The following is a 17,113-nucleotide window of genomic DNA, read 5'->3' on the forward strand; positions in this document are numbered from 1 at the left end:
CACTGATTTTTCCTATGTGTGAGATAGGCTTAAGTGATCGCAAAACGAATTTTTTGTACGATATATCGTACAGTCTAAACGCTGATAGTTATAAAAAAAATCGTTACTTCAAAATCGTTAATCGTACAAATGGGGCGAATTAACGCTCCGTGTAAACCAAGCATAAGACTCTGTAAATGACAAAACAATGCCATAGGGTGTTGCTGTACTACATCCTGTAATAAGGGATACTTGGAAAGCATATTCCAATTCCTGATTTGAAGGGGTATGCCGGAGATTTTCTTTTTCTTCTTTCAAACAATTGTTGTCAGAAAAGTTGTACATATTTTTAAATTACTTTCATTTAAAAAAAAAAATCTCATCTTCCAGTACTTATCAGCTGTTGTATGTCCTGCAGGAAGTGTTGTATTCTTTCCAGTCTGACACAGTGCTCTCTGCTGCCACCTCTGTCCATGTTAGGAACTGTTCAGAGCAGTAGCAAATCCCCATAGCAATTAAATCACTATGAGCGCGCGCGCACGCCGGCACAGAGACCGGGCAGGAGCGTGGACATGGAAGGGCCCTATTCCACCGGACGATTATCGTTTGCATAATAGTTAACGATAAACGATCCAAATGACCGCTATTACGAAAGAAAATCGTTCGCCCATTTACATGGAAAAATAATCGTTACTTATGATCGTTCTTGTGGTCGTCTTGTCGTCGCTATTGCATTCGTCACTACTGTGATAGACGGAACGACTTCTTATTCAATGCGAACGAGCAACGATAAAAATAGGTCCAGGTCTTATTAAACGATCAACAATTTCTCGTTCGGTCGTTAGTCGTTGACTGCTATTCAAACGAACGATTATCGCTTAGATTCGAACGATTTAACGATAATCTGAACGATAATCATCTGGTGGAATTGGGCCCTAAGGCTCCCTGCGGGGCCGAAGTAACAGCTGTGCTGGGCCCTTGCATGTGGGCTCTGGCGACCGCTGGGACCTGAATGCGGGGGAAGCGGGTGCGGCGGCGACCCTGGGGAACAGGGTGAGCATACTGGTCAGCAATCTGGGTTGTCAGCAGGAGAGTCAGCACAGTACCAGGGATGACATGGGTATCATAGTTAGACAGGTTAACCTGTGTGGGACTGGGGGTAGGAGAGTATAGTTTTTGTTTAGTTTTTTTGCTGTAAAGCCCAGGAATACCCCCTCTAAAGGGGTTGTCTAGCAAAAATCTTTTTCTTTCAAATCAACTGGTGTCAGAAAGTGATATAGATTTGTAATTTACTTCTATTAAAAAATCTAAAGTCTTCCCATACTTATTAGCTGCTGCATGTTTTGCAGGAAATATTTTATTTTCAGTCTGACACAGTGCTCACTGCTGACACCTCTGGCTGAGACAGGGACTTTGTCTCGGTTTTCTATGAATCCCCATAGAAAACCTCTCCTGCTCTGGACAGTTCCTGTCTCTGCCAGAGATGTCAGCAGAGAGCACTGCGTCAGACTAAAAATAAAACAACATTTCCTGCAGGACATACAGCAGCTAATAAGTATGGGAAGACTTGATATTTTTTATTAGAAGTAAATTACAAATCTATATAATTTACTGACAACGGACAACCCCTTTAAATACTCAGCGACTAAAATGGACACATTTCCCAAGAAACTTCATAATCTTCTCAGAAAATGCCATTAAATTAAATACATATGTTTGGCCTCTGTAAACACTAAGATTACAATTGAATCCAACTGTTCCTTATCCTCGAGCATCAGGCACCACTGTAATCTTCAGGTCCAATTTCCTTTTGTCTGTTCCCTTTGCAAAAAACGGATGAAAAACGGATGGACAAAAACGGATGCATTAGTGTGCATCCGTTTCGATCCGTTTTTCCATTGACTTCCATTGTAAAAAAAAAAACGGATCAAAACGGATCCGTTTTTTTAACGGACACAAAAGTAGTGTCAGCTACGTTTTTGCGTCTGTCAAAAAAAACGGATCCGTTTTGATCCTTTTTTTTTTACAATGGAAGTCAATAAAAAAAAGGATCAAAACGGATGGACACAAATGCATCCGTTTTTTGCAAAAAACGGATGAAAAAAAAAGGATTGCAAAAACGCAGTGTGAACCTAGCCTTATTTGATAATTTTATTGCCAGCGTTATTACGTATGCGGTAATACTGAATATGTGTACTTTTTTATTTATTTCTTTTTTTTACATTTATTATTGCATTGGGGGCTATGGGGATTTTATGTGTTGTGTACTTTATTTATTTATTTTTGTTTGTGTTTCATTTACTATTATACTTTATTTTACTGTCCCACTGATTGCAGGCACATTACATTGCAATGCAGATCTGCATTGCAATGTAATGTGTCTGTAATAGGCAAGGCTGAGCCCGATCAGCCACCGTAGCTATGACACAGGAGGATTCAGGGAAGCCTCCTGGTGCCATAGCAACCATCACTTCTGCACAGCCCGATGGGAATAGAGGGAAGATTCTCTCTCTATTCTACACTATAGCTGCTGCGATCGGCCTGATCGCAGCACCTATAGGGCTACTTGATGTGAGCTATAACCGACAGCTGGGACCCTCTGCGGGATGGCACGGGCGCAGCTCCTGTGCCCGTTTCATCCCAGGACGTTCCTTGAGCAGGAACTCACCGCAAAAAAGGACATACAGTTACGTCCTTTGTCCTGAAGGGAGTTAAAGGAGAAGTCCAGCGGGGCAACAAATATTCAGTTCAGGCAGGGGGTTTGGGGGAACATAATAAAGACTGCACAGTTACTGGTCCCCATGCCCGCGCTGCACCGCCTCCCTATCCAGGGGTACCCATCGGCACTCTCTAGCTCTCCCCTTTACACATCACGAGCTGCCCCACTCAGCCAGTCAGTGACTGGGACAGGACACTGCTGCAGTCACTGATTGACCAATGGGGCATCCATCAGCCAGCTCAGGCATTTCCCCCCGAGTTATGACATCATCACAACTCTGGGGAAAATGCTTTCTGGCGGGGGTCCTGGACCTTCTAGCAGAGAGGTAGTTGTCTCCCCTCCCCCATTTAAAAAAAATGTGCGCTGTGAACTCTCATATCATTACTAAGGTGGCATTTAATCTAATTATTTATACTTATATAATAATTATGTTATTTTTGTGTATGCTTACACTGCTGCTTTCTGCTGAAGAGACAAAAAACTGTATAAGAGCTGTTCACTCCTCCCCCTCCCTTCTGAGACGGCTGATGTAAACAGTTTTTCTGGACGGCTGATTATGAAATCTGTAATGCGGAAGAAGTAATATAAGGTCAATTTACTTGTAATGGTGCGTTTACACAGACAGATTTATCTGACAGATCTTTGATGCCAAAGCCAGGAATGGATTTAAAAAGAGGAGAGATCTCAGCCTTTCTTTTATGACCTGTTCTCTGTTTATAGTCTATTTCTGGCTTTGGCTTCAGTGATCTGTCAGATAAATCTGTCTGTGTAAACGCACCCTAACCTTACTGCGATTAACCCTCCCAACCTCACAGATAATAAGGATAATTGTAAATCACCGCAATTTGTATTCGCCATACTGTCTTTTGCCTGATTTATTCAGTTATTCAAAAGTTCAGTTTCTCAGATTCAACAAACTTTGTCGCAACTTTTAATAAACTGCATTAAGACAGCTCAACGATTGCAGCTACAATAGTGGGACTATAGGGGCTCTACTACTGTGAAAACCACCTCAAAATCATGTGTTTTCCACTGCAAAAAAACAAGTTTTAATGTCCTATTGATTTCAATGGGACAAGACACAAGTTTAAAAGTTGTGCTTAAAATGAACGCATCAAAACTGCAACAAAAAGCGTGATTTTCTATAACCGTGTGAACAAACCCTTAGCGTCCTATTCCACGGGCCGAGCAAGACCCGATCAACGATGTAAACGAGCGCCGATCTAGCCTAAAAAATGTATTTAGCCTAAAAAATTTATTTAGTCCCTAAATCTTTTTTTTTTTTTTTTTTTGCTGAGTTCAGAACAAATCTTGGTATGGGCAATGGGATCGCTCATCTCTAGTTTTCAGTTCTATTGAAAACACAGGACATAGTATAGTTATCCCCACAGCGACATCTTGTGGTGGGACTGGATATTGCATACAGATATTTCGTAATACATGCATGTTACATTGCCATAGATACATTAGGAATTATTCTGGCTATCATATTCTCCAAACATTTGATATATACATAATTTGTTCAAAATCCTTTTAATTTTTTACAGCAAGTTAAAAGGCTTAAAAGTTTAGCAGCAATTTTCCAAATCTTCGAAAAAAAAAATCGGAATCCGATTAATTAAGGGATGCAATTGGCAGCAAAATAGCATAAAAACGCATCATTAACGCAAAATAAACGCCGTGAGTGAACACAGCCTGTATGTATAGTTTTATATGGGACTTCTTGGTGGCGATTGGTTCCCTATGGGGTCATTGGGCGCCTAAGTGTCATACATCACTTTTCTGCGCATTTTGGGCATTTCCAAATTCCAAAGAGATCTGAAGATTTCTTAAAACTTTTCTGATCTCGGGCCCCTCCAATACCCGTATAATACGCACGACCAAGCGGTACCACTCATACAGCAGCCGGCGAGGGATTAGGAATGTACCATTCCGTCAGTTATTACAGGGGTGCGCTTGTACACAGTCACCCAGGGAGGCTGTACGGGGCATGCGCAGAGACTTGTGCTCCCTGTCCTTGTGGGCGGTGGATGATGCTGGGCCTCAGTGTGTGGAGCGGAATCCTCGGTCACCCTGTAGTCAGGAGCGCCGCTATCCGCTCGGTGTCAGCAGGCAGGCGGCAGAGCTTCCACACGACTCCGGCCTGTAGAGCCGCAGGAGGACCGGAGGGGACGGAAGGAAGCGGCTTTGATGCGTCAGTGCTGCAGTTCCTGGTCTGTCCGCTCTCTAGGAAGCCTCTCAGGTAGTCACCGCTTCTTAGTGAATCAGTGCTATTCGGTCATTTAGAGGGAAGTTCCACAGTCTGTATTGTAGAACATGACACTATAGGAAACACCTAAAACTCCTTCAGGTGTCATTGTAATCAACGAGGCCCGTGTGAGAACCTGACACACAGCGCCCTCTAGTGTTTCTGCATTGGAAGTGCAGGTGACTGTATCTGACATGCAGATCAATAGTTTGGAAAGGATAAAGCAAGAGTATATGTATGGTGTGATAGGGTGTGATATGCTGGGCCTCAGTGTACAGGCATGATGGGAGTTGTAGTTTTGCAACAGCTGGAGAGCCAAGGTTTCCTACCCCTGACCCTATAGTTATGTTAGAGAGAAGAAGCCATTGGGAAATCTGTGTTATGGTGTGCAGATCATGGAAACTGATGCTGCGTTTACACGGAACGATTATCGTGCAAATTCGCTCAATAACGATCGAATTCGAACAATAATCATACGTGTAAACGCTGCGAACGATCAAATGACGAGCGAGAAATCGTTCATTTTGATCTTTCAACAACTTCTCAAGTCTTCGTTGATCATGCGCAAAGAATTCGCAGATCGTTCCGTGTGAACAGTCGTTCGCTGATTTAACCAATGTGTGAGATAGGCTTAAGCGATCGCAAAACTAATTTTCCGTACGATATATCGTACCGTCTAAACGCTGATCGTTATGAAAAAAAACAAACGTTACTCTGACATCGTTAATCGTACGATCGGGCGAATTATCGTTCCGTGTAAATGTAGCATAAATGGTATATATTATATACTGCTGCCGGTTACATGTGCAACTTCAGCATGCTACCATAAGTAGCAGCAGCATGAAGGGCATTAAAGGGGTACTCCAGCGGGGGGCACTTTTTTGCAGGGACCGGGGAGGAGGTGGTGGGTCCCGCATCGCGGTGCTCCAGTGCCCGGTTTCCGGCCGCGTCCGGGTGTCTGACGCGGGCCCGAGACGTGACGTCTCAGGTCCGCTCAGCCACTCAGTGAAGGAGGCGGGGTCCTTTTCAAGTCCGCTCAGATCCCGCCTCTGTCACTGAGTGGCTGAGACGTCACATCTCAGGCCCGCGTCAGACACCCGGAAGTGGTCGGCCACCGGAGCGCCGCGATGCGGGACCCGCCGCTGGAACCGGGGAGGTGAGTGGACGTCTTTTCCCTCGGCAAAAAAGTGCCCCTCCCGCTGGAGTACCCCTTTAAAGTGCACAATTAGGGTGGGTTCATACTACGGAATTCCGCAGTATGTCCGCGCGCACGGCTTTCCGTCGGCTCCATAGACACCATTCTATGGGCCGGCGTATTCCGCTATCTGCCTAAAGAAGTGACATGTCACTTCTTTCGGCGGATAGCGGAATACGCCAGCCCATAGAATGGTGTCTATGGAGCCGGCGGAAAGGTGCGCACGGACATACTGCGGAATTCCGCAGACATTATCCGCGAGAATTCCGTAGTATGAAGTATGAATCCACCCTTAAAAGGGAATTGGTCAGCTGTAATTCATGTTCCAAACGAAGAGTCAAAGAGGCTTTTCTGAGCTCCTGAGTAGCAGCAAGCTGGAATTCCCCCCTCCCTTCCTCCCCCCCTTCCTTCTTGATTGACACCTGGGTCAGATATGTGTGGTGGGGGGTGGGGTCTGTTACGGCTTACTGCACTTCTGGAGCTTTTTGACTCTTTGCACTATAGAATAAAAGCATTTCTCTACATTCTGGCATCACAGACAGATATATGAAAGCTACCATGTGTCTCCTTGGCCTAACAGCTATCTAACAGTGTCTGCAGTGTGGAACATAAATTACATGTGACAGATTCCCTTTAAAGTGACTGTACCACCAGGCTCAGGCTGAAGCACTGGAGGCGGGCCGACCCACCCTTGGTGGGAAGAAACTCCAGCCCCTCCATGACGTGACTCCATTAGAATCAATGGAACCCTATCATAGAGGGGCTAGGGTTTCCTCCCACTAAGGGTGGGTCGTCCCGCCTCCAGTGCTTCAGCCTGGGCCTGGTGGTACAGTGACTTTAAGCAATATTGGCTATGAATCCAGCACTAGTACGAGACAATTCCACTCTTTGTACCTCTCTCCCTCACTGACTCTTCCCTCATCCCTTGTCTTTCCCAAGACTTTTATGGGCTATTTTACGTGATCCCTCAGTGATCTCTCACTGTAAGGCTGCATTCACAGGTTCCGTACGGTGTGCACTGTGCTGTAATGACAGAGCCGCGTGGCTGATTCATTACAGCACGGCACATATCTGCACAGTTCCCCCGCTCCCAGCATTTTATCACACATGCTGCCTGGGCAGGGGGAGAGGTCCGTTACAGGCTTTCCACGTCTGTGTTCCGTACAGAACGTGGGAATGCAGCCTTAGATGTCCGCACTGCACAGGGTCAGGGTGCCTTTACACAGAGATTTATCTGAATGATTTTTGAAGCCAAAGCCAAGAACAGACTATAAGCAAGTAACAGGTCATGAAGAAAAGTCTGAGATTTCTCCTCTTCTCAAATCCATTCCTGGCTTTGGCTTTCAAAATCTGTCAGATAAATCTCTGCGTAAAGGCACAGTAAACTGGACATGAAGTGGTTTATCTCTGTTTTCTCTGCAGCAGTGGGGACCTGTAACTGTAGCTCAGCTCCTATGCACTTCAATGGGTGCTGAGATAAAGTTACAGGTCGCCACCGCTACCTAATGAGTGACAAATGCTTCCACTCCTATTCTTTATGTATTGCAGGAGGTGCTGATTAGTCTATTTTGGCTGGTAAACGCCTTTAATGAACATAAAGAAGAAATCCAGTAGAATAATGCTATAATTTGATGGGGATTTTCTACGCACAAATGGGTATATGCCTTGTGTGAACACTAACCTGTAATGCCAGGTACAGACCATGGCAGGCATTTTCAGGATCTCAGTGTCATCCACAGACCCATCAGCTATTGCTTGAAGTCCATCAGTTTCTCTTTCTATCTTATTGCATAGCCACAGGTTTGTCACTCTGGAGAGGTGGATATGCATTCTTGAAACTCTCTCCATTGAAGTTCATAGAAATTGAGAGACACATGGCAACCCTTGGCAATGCTACATAGTGGCATTCAGCTCAAAAATAGTTGTACAACCCTAGCATATATAATATATTATTATTATATATTAGACAAACAACAAGTTCAGTAAAAAGCTGAGGGCACTAACCGAGATGTTACGATGCTTCTTTATTTCAACATATAGTAAAACCTTCGGCGACACATGTCACACAAACCACTTCACATATACAACACACACATGATGGCCATTTCGCACACATGCGCGCTTCTTTATAAGAAGTACGCATGCGCACGAAATGGCCGACACGTCTGTGTTGTATATGTGAAGTGGTTTGTGTGACATGTGTCGCCGAAAGTTTTACTACATGTTGAAATAAAGAAGCATCGCAACAAGTGACATGTGTCACCGAAGGTTTTACTATCTGTTGAAATAAAGAGGCATCAGAACATCTCGGTGAGTGCCCTCAGCTTTTTACTGAACTTGTTGTTTGCACAATATGCCTATTCATGAGGCACACAACAATACATACAATCTTGTGGATAAAAAGAGTAGTGCCGGTGATATTCTAAGACGTGGTATAATATATTAGACATATGCTAATAAAACCCTGTTTTTATATTCCAGGTATGATGAGTCTAAGAATGAACTAGTGAATGATGAACTTGGCATAGCTTATCCTATACTGGATGGGATCCCCAATATGATTCCTCAGGATGCCAGGATGATTCGCAAAGAGCAGAAGTCACAGGAGTCTGATACCACACCACAGTAGTGCCGCCATGTATCTCTCCCTCCCCACCCTGACTGTGCTTGTGCCTCTCCTTTCACTGTCTGGAATCTTTTATTCTGCCTCAGTGGACGTCGATTTTCCCCAGGGATGTACCAGCACGGCAAGTGTGTGTTTCTACAGTCTGTTGCTCCCCATCACCCTGCCAGTCTATGTGTTTTTCCATCTGTGGACATGGATGGGACTTAAGCTTTTCCGGCACAATTAAACTACAATATGGAGGGCACAGTCTGCCATTGCTGCACGGGGTCATCCATATGCAGCAACGCAATAATAAGAATGTATTGGGATATTTCAATAATGTGAGCTGAGCAATTCATCTACTGGAAACTAGTCACAATCGTGATCTATTTTCTTTAATAAATTTTTTTATTACAATTATTAATTATTTCCAGTTCTCGTATACTAATGCAATATTCTATAGGTGACTTCATAATGGTCGGATCCAACTCATTTGCCGTCGTCTTCATTCTGGTTTCCTACAGCTGGAACTCCCCGCTCAATCGATATCATGTGGCTTATACCTCAATATGCCATAACTTAAAATTGTGGAAAGGCATTTAACTTAAAAGCTGTATGAAGGGAAGCAAGTTAGGATTCTATAACAGGAGATCTGAGCTGCAAACTCTGAAAAAGAAGTGTGAAGTGGACTCATATAGATTCTGTGAAGGTCTCTTACCCCATTCACCAGCTGCTGTAGAACAAGGCTGAAGAATAGCAAGGGTTAAAGGTCCTCATACACCTTAGTTGTCGTTTGTGCCTGCCGCTCGTGGCGAGTTTGGCCTTTGGTATAAGGTGTATGGGACTTGAGACTGTTTAAAGCGACTCTATACCCACAATCTGACCCCCCCCAAACCACTTGTACCGTCAGATAGATGCTTTTAATCCAAGATCTGTCCTGCGGTCCGTTCAGCAGGTGATGCAGTTATTGTCCTAAAAAACAAGTATCTGTGCCCTATCTTTGCACCACCCTTCCCCGCCCTCCTCATCATTAGGATTGCTCCAGGCAGTTTGCCTCCAATTCCACACCTGTGTCAGCCCAGCACATGGGCTGGATCATTAAGCAGCTGTGCAGTGTTCAGCATGGAGAAAATGTTCCAGTGGCATTCCTAATGATGAAGAGGGGGGGGGGGAGGGACCTGGTGGTGCAAAGTTAGGGCACAGATACTCCTGTTTTTTGTGGCTACAGAGTCACTTTAACAACAAATAACCTTGGTGGAGATAGGGATTGGGCGTGATAGAAAATCATTACCCGACCCCCTTTGTTGGCTGCAGCTTAACCCTCCACTTCCCATAGAAAACTCAGTAATGCTCGGCTGTACAAAACATCCCTGCATATGGAAGAGATGGCTGTCCGTTATTGGCTTCATTGTTGCAGTGAAGAAGAGCGCTACATTGCTTTTTGTAAAGCTAAAGCATCACATTCAGCAGCCTCTCCACACTCCTTTAACCCTGAGGCCAGATTTACAAGTTCCGTACACGGACTGTACGCCACAGAATGGTAACTCCCAGCATTGTTGTTTATTATGCTGTGAGCTCCGAAAACCGTCCAGGCCCCAGACACCGAGCAGACAGGGCAACATGCAGCAGGTCTGCTGATCGCTTGGGGTCAAAACAATAAGACTGTGCATAAACCTATAGCAACAAAATATTATATATAGAGAGAGAGAGTCCGTTTTGCAAACATGGGTGATCACATATAGAACCTAAGTAACAATAAGCTGTGTATATTACGGCACAACTCTGCATTAAATTATCTTGTTTGTGTCTAGACAATGACAGTTTGGCTTTCAGTTGTCACATTGCTCTGGTAAAATATAAGCTGAGCTGTGATTGGTTGCAATGGGCCAGAGAGAGAGAGAGAGAAGATGTCATAATACCCCCCCTCCCCTTTTGGTGGGTACATACTGTATTATCCAGGCGTACATAAGTAGAAGTAAATGTTTATTTTAATTCATTTACATGTTAAAATACTATTCAGCTACGTATAAATATATCAGATATTCCATGCAGTACAGACATACATAAGAAATCATGGAGTACAAAGCTATTAATACTACCTGGAGTGCACAGAGGATAAGTAGAGCATATTATCCAGTGTGTAGATCACTATTAGTAGATGCAGACTGAAGAATATTGAAAAAAAAAATGCTCAAATTTATCACACATTATGGGGCAATTTGATACATTTTGCACAGATACTGGTGTAAAACATGAAAAAAATGATAATTTCCTCTCATTATACTAAAGAGCAGGTTTTCTAATTTTTTTCAAACCCTTTGTTGTTCTCTAGGGCTAGAAGGAGTTTTCTCCGTAGGATTTGCTCCTTGGAGTATTCGGGAAGCAGTAGTTGCTGAGTGCAGGTATTTGCCTCTGGAAGATAACTTTCATTTGGGACACCAACTGATGTGATCTTCATGCTGGTGCTCTGTATCCCATGCACTGGCATTTTGTCATTTCCAGTCAGAAAATCTGAAAAAAAGGAATTAATAATAATTACTCATTATGTCAAAGCACAGGATGACCCAGCGATGATAGCCCCTTATGAATCACGAGTAAAAGCAAAAGAGAAGAAAACGAACGCCACATGGTTGCAATTAGTAATTTCCACCACTAGATGGCAGTATAGAATATGTGCTGCATGCTATTTATTAAAGTGTCACAGTTGTTTTACATTTTTTTTTGCAGAAATCAATAGTGCAGGTGATTTTAAGAAACTTTGTAATTGGGTTTATTAGCCGAAAAATGTATTTTTATCATGAAAAAGCAGTTTGAAGCTCTCCCCCCTGTCTTCAGGGTTCTCTTATGGAGAGGGGAGGGGTTGAGGGAGATGAGGCACCAAAACAGGACAACAAAGAGTTAATTTACAGCTACATCACCGGGCTATCTCCTCTGAAGTCAGCACTGACCTCTGAATACTGGCTGTCACACAGCTCCCACTGTGTAATCCTTTGTTCTCTGCGCTCTGCTGGCGACTAATCTCCCTCCTCCCCCCTTCCCTCTCCATAGATTGCACAGGGCGCGACTGATGTAAAAGAGTCGAGATTTCCTGATAATGAGCAGTGAATGAGAGAGAGGAGGGGTTTGGGGGGGGGCAGTATATGTACTGCTATATACAGTAGCAAGGATGGAAAACCATTAGCTTTCCAGCTGTTGCAAAACTACAATTCCCATCATGCCTGGACAGACAAAGCTTTTACTGTTCAATCATGATGGGAATGTGGAATTTGTAGTTGTGCAATATCATCCACTTTGCTGCTACTATAATACACTACAGATACTCCATCTAGAAATCCATACAGATAACATGGAGTGTAGTAAGGGTATATTCACATGCTGCAGAAATGTCTGTGACTCTCCATTATCTGAATAGAGTTTACAGAAATTCTGCTTCAGAAAAAAAAACTATTCAGATGAATGAAACAAATCGTCAATTGCAGAAATTCCTGCAAGACCGGTTTCATGTGTTACATGCACATTTGTTCATCCATATTACAGGTGCAAGTCTCGGCCTGACTCCGTTTCCCGTGACTCAAACGGTCAGCTGTCTGTCATCTGGGTTTTTACAGTGCATTAAAGAGGTATCCAGTGAAATAAAATGTTATTAGAAAGTTAGAAAGATTTGTAAATTACTTCTATTTAAATATCTGAAGTCTTACTTATCAGCTGCTGTATGTCCTGCAGGAAGTGGTGAATTCTTCGCAGTCTGACACACTGCTCTCTGCTGCCACCTCTGTCTATGACAGGAACTGTTCAGAGCAGGAGAGGTTTTCTATTGGGATTTGCTACTGTTCTGGACAGTTCCTGACATGGACAGAGGTGGCAGCAGAGAGTACTGTGTCAGACTGGAAAGAATACACCATTTCCTACAGGACATACAGCAGCTGATAAGTACTGGAAGACTTCACATTTTTAAATAGAAGTTAATAACAAATCTGTATTACTTTCTGATACAGTTGATATGAAAACAATTGTTTTCACCGGAGTACCCATTAAAGCAGTGTCTTACAGGCTTCATTTGACATAAGCAGCTGGGTCGGATCATTTCTGGCTGAGCTTGAGACCTATGCCTCTGGATCTGCTGGAATAGTGAAGACCTCCCCGCTATTCCATTGAGCTGGATTCTATATACTGGGTCTACAGATCTATGTAGAGTAAATAGAATTGACAATACATTGCAGGAGTGAAGTGTAATAAAAGAAAAAACTAATTTTAACAGATGTTTTAACTATACTTACAGAGAAAAGCTTTCTTTTTTTCCAGTGGTAATTCATGAAAAACTTTCCAAAACCTAATGATAGTTGGGTGTGCAGGAGAATACTTTCCCATGTAAACTGTATTCTGAAAATTAAGAAAAAAAAATGTTTATTTGCTTCAATCTAAATTTTATTTCAATGTTGTACTGTATATATGGGTATACTGTCTAGCTAGCTCCATTGTAAGTTTATGGGGCTGCTGGTAGCAAACGCCCCCCCCTCTCCTTCCCAAGCAGAAGCACAGCTTCTCTAAACTCCCTGAACTGCAGCATGATGGGTCCCGCGGACTGCAAGGGGAAAAGGGGGGGGAGACAAGCTGGTGACAGCGGAGCCTGAGGAGGTGAACATGCAGTTATTGGGCCCCCATGCTGTAGGCAGCTGCACTTCCGGTGAGTGCACTAAAACAAGTGGGAGGTGAGTATTTTTATTGTTCTTAAAAATTTGCCCTATTGCCAAAATGACCTAGAATTTTTCTTTCAGATCAACTGGTGTCAGAACGTTATACAGATTTGTAATTTACTTATATTTGAAAAAAAAATCTCCAGTCTTCCAGTACTTATCAGTTGCTGTATGTCCTGCAGGAAGTGATGTTTTCTTTCCAGTCTGACACAGTGCTCTCTGCTGCCACCTCTGTCCATGTCAAGAACTGCCCAGAGCAGCAGCAAATCCGCATAGAAAACCTCTCCTGTTCTGGACAGTTCCTGTCTCAGACAGCGGTGGCAGCAGAGAGCACTGTGGCCGACTGGAAAAAAATACACCACTGCATGACATACAGCAGATGATAAGTACTGGAATTTTTTTTTAATAGAAGTAAATAAATCTATATAACTTTCTGGTACCAGTTAATTTAAAAAAATTTTTTTAGGGCGTTTGATGGCCCCTTTAAATCACCTGTAAGCTCTGAAGTATTTTGAAGAAATGCTGTAAAAAAAAGACAGAGCACTAAACTGTTTTATTGTGATTACTAAACTGAAGAACAGTTAAAGGGGTCGTCCAGGATTAGAAGTGCATTGCTACTTTCTTCCAACAATGGTGTCGTACCTACCCACTGGTTGTGATTTTTATTTTCGGTCATCCCTTTTAGTACAGTGGGGCTAAGCTGCAGTACCTGAGAAAGTATGGACTGAAAGAAAGCAGCTGTGTTCTCTATTGCTGTACAACCCAATGCCCAGCACAGCTCTCCTGTGGAGGATACAACATACAGACTGTACCTTTTCAAACATGGCCCAGTCATACTGAGTGTGACCAGCGACCAGAGTCCTCAGCTCTTCCGGCTGGAAAAATAACAGTATATCTTTGTCGCAGACTTTGTAGAGACCTTTCCTGAACTCTTCAAATGTCTCAGCAACTGAAGTGTTAAAAATGTAATCCACACATTTACTGACGTAGTTGTGCCTATGAGAGATGGAATAATAAAAAAGGATATAAAGCCTTATTAAACAACATAATTTTATTATCAACCACTTTTTAGTACCTCGGATCTCTAGAATGCCTAGAAAGAGAATTTTTGATCACATCACATGAAAAATGGGAAAAAAAATCTTCACAAGGCTACGTTCACACAACAATTTTCAATGCCTGTTATTGGATACTCAATATAAGAGCGGTTGTTTAACATACTTTGGCTGATGGCCATTGGTACATTATTAATGTTTAAGTTAAATGATGGCTATTTTTAGAGGTCCATTGAATTTTGTTAAGAAGACGGTGAAATTGTGTGAACACTTAAAAATAACGGCTGTTCGCCAAAAAACGGCCGCCAATAAAGATCCTGAGCATTAATTTGACAGCCGCTGTGAATGACAGACGTTATTCTATGCATTGTGTGAACTAACGGCTGTTGTTTCCATATACTTTAATGGAAATTATTGAAGACTGATAACAATGCCTGTTATTTTGTGTAACAAATAACAACCATTATATGAAAAAGACAGTGTGTGAACATAGCCCAAATGTTGAACCAAGAAAAACTACAGATCCCAGGCCAAAAAAAAATTGTCCTCCTACAGCTCCTTGGATGGAAACATAAAAAGTGTATAGTAGAATAAATTAAGCATGTTATTCTAAGCATACGGTGCAGAAATCATTGTTGCACTAATTTGCATAATAGCTTTTTTTCCCTCTACAAATAATTATTTTCTGGCTCTGTAATACGTTATATATGGTAAAATTAGGGGTACCAAGTACCTCACTTGGCACTGTCAGTGGAAATTTAAATTAGAATGTGAAGAGATAGAAAAGTAAGGGACCATTTACACAGAAAGATTATCTGCCAAAGATTTGAAGCCAAAGCCAGAAACATAGTATAAACAGAGATCAGGTCATAAAGGAAAGACTGAGATTTCTCCTCTTTTCAAATCCATTCCTGGCTTTGGCTTCAAATCTTTGGCAGATAATCTGTCAATAAACTTTCTGTGTAAATGGACCCTAAGTCAAAAATGTTAATTTGCAGGGTTGGTGAAGAGTTAAAAGATTTGCTTTTGCTTACTTTTGCTTCTACAACCTCTACACTTTGCTGTGGGACCTCTATTTTCTGTGTAGGTTGCCATTTGTGAGCTTTCCACTTTTTTCTAGGTTTCAATCCAGAATAAGGGCCCTATTCCACGGAGCGACACAGAGCGATAATCGGCCGATTCGGCCAATTATCGCTCCGTGGAATAGAGACAATGATCAGCAGATGATCGTTGTCATCGGCTATTCGTTGATATAGGTTAGGACCTATATTTGTCGGGCACCGACCACGCACCGCTACGTGGAATAGCTGTGCGCGGCTGACGATATACATTACCTATGCATGGTGCAGGGCTCCTCTTCTTCTGCTTCTCCCTGGGTCCCGGCGCTTCTCCAGCATCAGGGCGGCCTGTCTCAGCTCAGGCCGCTCAGCCAATCACTGGCAGTGGCGGTCCCGGCCTGTGATTGGCTGAGTGGCCTGTCAGCCAAGGCAGGCCGCCCTGACACTGGAGGAGCGCGCGGGACCAGGGAGAAGCAGGAGAAGAGGAGCCCTGCACCATGCATAGGTAATATATACTAGTTAAGCTAGGGCTGCACGGACATCGGTAACGATGTCCCTGCAGCCCTTGTTTAATGATAATCGGGCCGTGGAATAGGCCCAGTAAACGAACGCCGATCTAGCAGATCGTCACTCGTTTATCTAGCCCCATCAGCCCGTGGACTTGGCATCCCCTTACATGTGTTTGGATCATATTAGTAGCTCTTTTTATAAGCAGCCGTTGTATAATGTGGAGACTTCAGGGTCCGCAGCCCAATAAGCTTTATTGATAGTCCAGCCAAAGTCCTGCTATATAAATCAGCTGCAGTGATATGAGAAAGATAGGATCACTTTATACATACTTGTTTGAATGGGTCACTCGCTCGGTCGCTCCATTGGGTACCAGTTCCACAGTTCGGTTCTCCCAGGAAAGCTGCAAATATATATATATATCAGCAAGACATGTTAATACCTCATTTAAATTTTTTTTTTATCTGACCTATAGAAGACATTTGTCCATGTTATAGATGCATATGCCTCCTACGTGAATGGCCACAATCCATTTATGCATACGTCAGTTCAGAGCGTTGTTGTGAGACATAAATCATCTGAGCTGGTATTAATCTCTTAATATGATTATGGCTGTGATGTAATGGAAGAGCATGGTAGCTGATTTGGCCACAAGGTTATGTGCTTAAGTATTTGTTACCACTGAAATGGTCACGAGCTCACTGGGAAGCAGACTTGTTTCTGTTCTGAGAGAGTGGATCAAATTTTGGTTTCACAACTAGATTACAAAACTCGATCGTGTAAAATCACCCTTAGGGTCCATTCACACTTACAGGTTCTGCAGCAGATATCAATGTAAGTAAGTGTACACAGCATTAAATCTGCTGCAGATCCTGTCTGTGTTAATGGACCCTTTTAGGAGAATTTAAAGAGACTCTCTCAGTAGGCCTATCTAGGGGTTTCATAAACTAGTGACAGAGAAGCTGAACAGCTGAATGATTTATCACTTTAATGAGATATACTCCTGAATAACATGAACAATAAGTAGTCCTCTCCATTATATGTGTGTGTTCA

The 17,113-nt window shown here is 42.9% G+C and overlaps 2 protein-coding genes across 3 annotated transcripts in view; one reads left to right on the forward strand and one right to left on the reverse strand.

The window, feature by feature from the left end:
* Positions 1-8,681: 8,681 nt before the first annotated feature.
* PIGY (phosphatidylinositol glycan anchor biosynthesis class Y) lies at positions 8,682-9,166 on the forward strand. Its single transcript, XM_069978260.1, has one exon. It carries the CDS (start codon positions 8,778-8,780, stop codon positions 8,991-8,993), a length of 216 nt encoding a protein of 71 aa, XP_069834361.1. The 5' UTR covers positions 8,682-8,777; the 3' UTR covers positions 8,994-9,166.
* Positions 9,167-10,712: 1,546 nt separating this feature from the next.
* Positions 10,713-17,113, reverse strand: part of LOC138797711 (probable E3 ubiquitin-protein ligase HERC6) — a 42,538-nt gene continuing 36,137 nt past the window's right edge. For both annotated transcript variants that reach the window (XM_069978259.1, XM_069978258.1), the window contains exons 20-23: positions 16,393-16,463; positions 14,253-14,436; positions 13,024-13,126; positions 10,713-11,257 (exon numbers count right to left, since the gene is read on the reverse strand). In XM_069978259.1, coding sequence (XP_069834360.1) covers positions 11,046-11,257; positions 13,024-13,126; positions 14,253-14,436; positions 16,393-16,463 — 570 coding nt within the window. In that variant the 3' untranslated portion in view covers positions 10,713-11,045. The remainder of the gene's footprint in view (positions 11,258-13,023; positions 13,127-14,252; positions 14,437-16,392; positions 16,464-17,113) is intronic.

The sequence above is a fragment of the Dendropsophus ebraccatus genome, chromosome 7 (genome assembly GCF_027789765.1).
Source record: "Dendropsophus ebraccatus isolate aDenEbr1 chromosome 7, aDenEbr1.pat, whole genome shotgun sequence".
Lineage (NCBI taxonomy): Eukaryota > Metazoa > Chordata > Amphibia > Anura > Hylidae > Dendropsophus > Dendropsophus ebraccatus.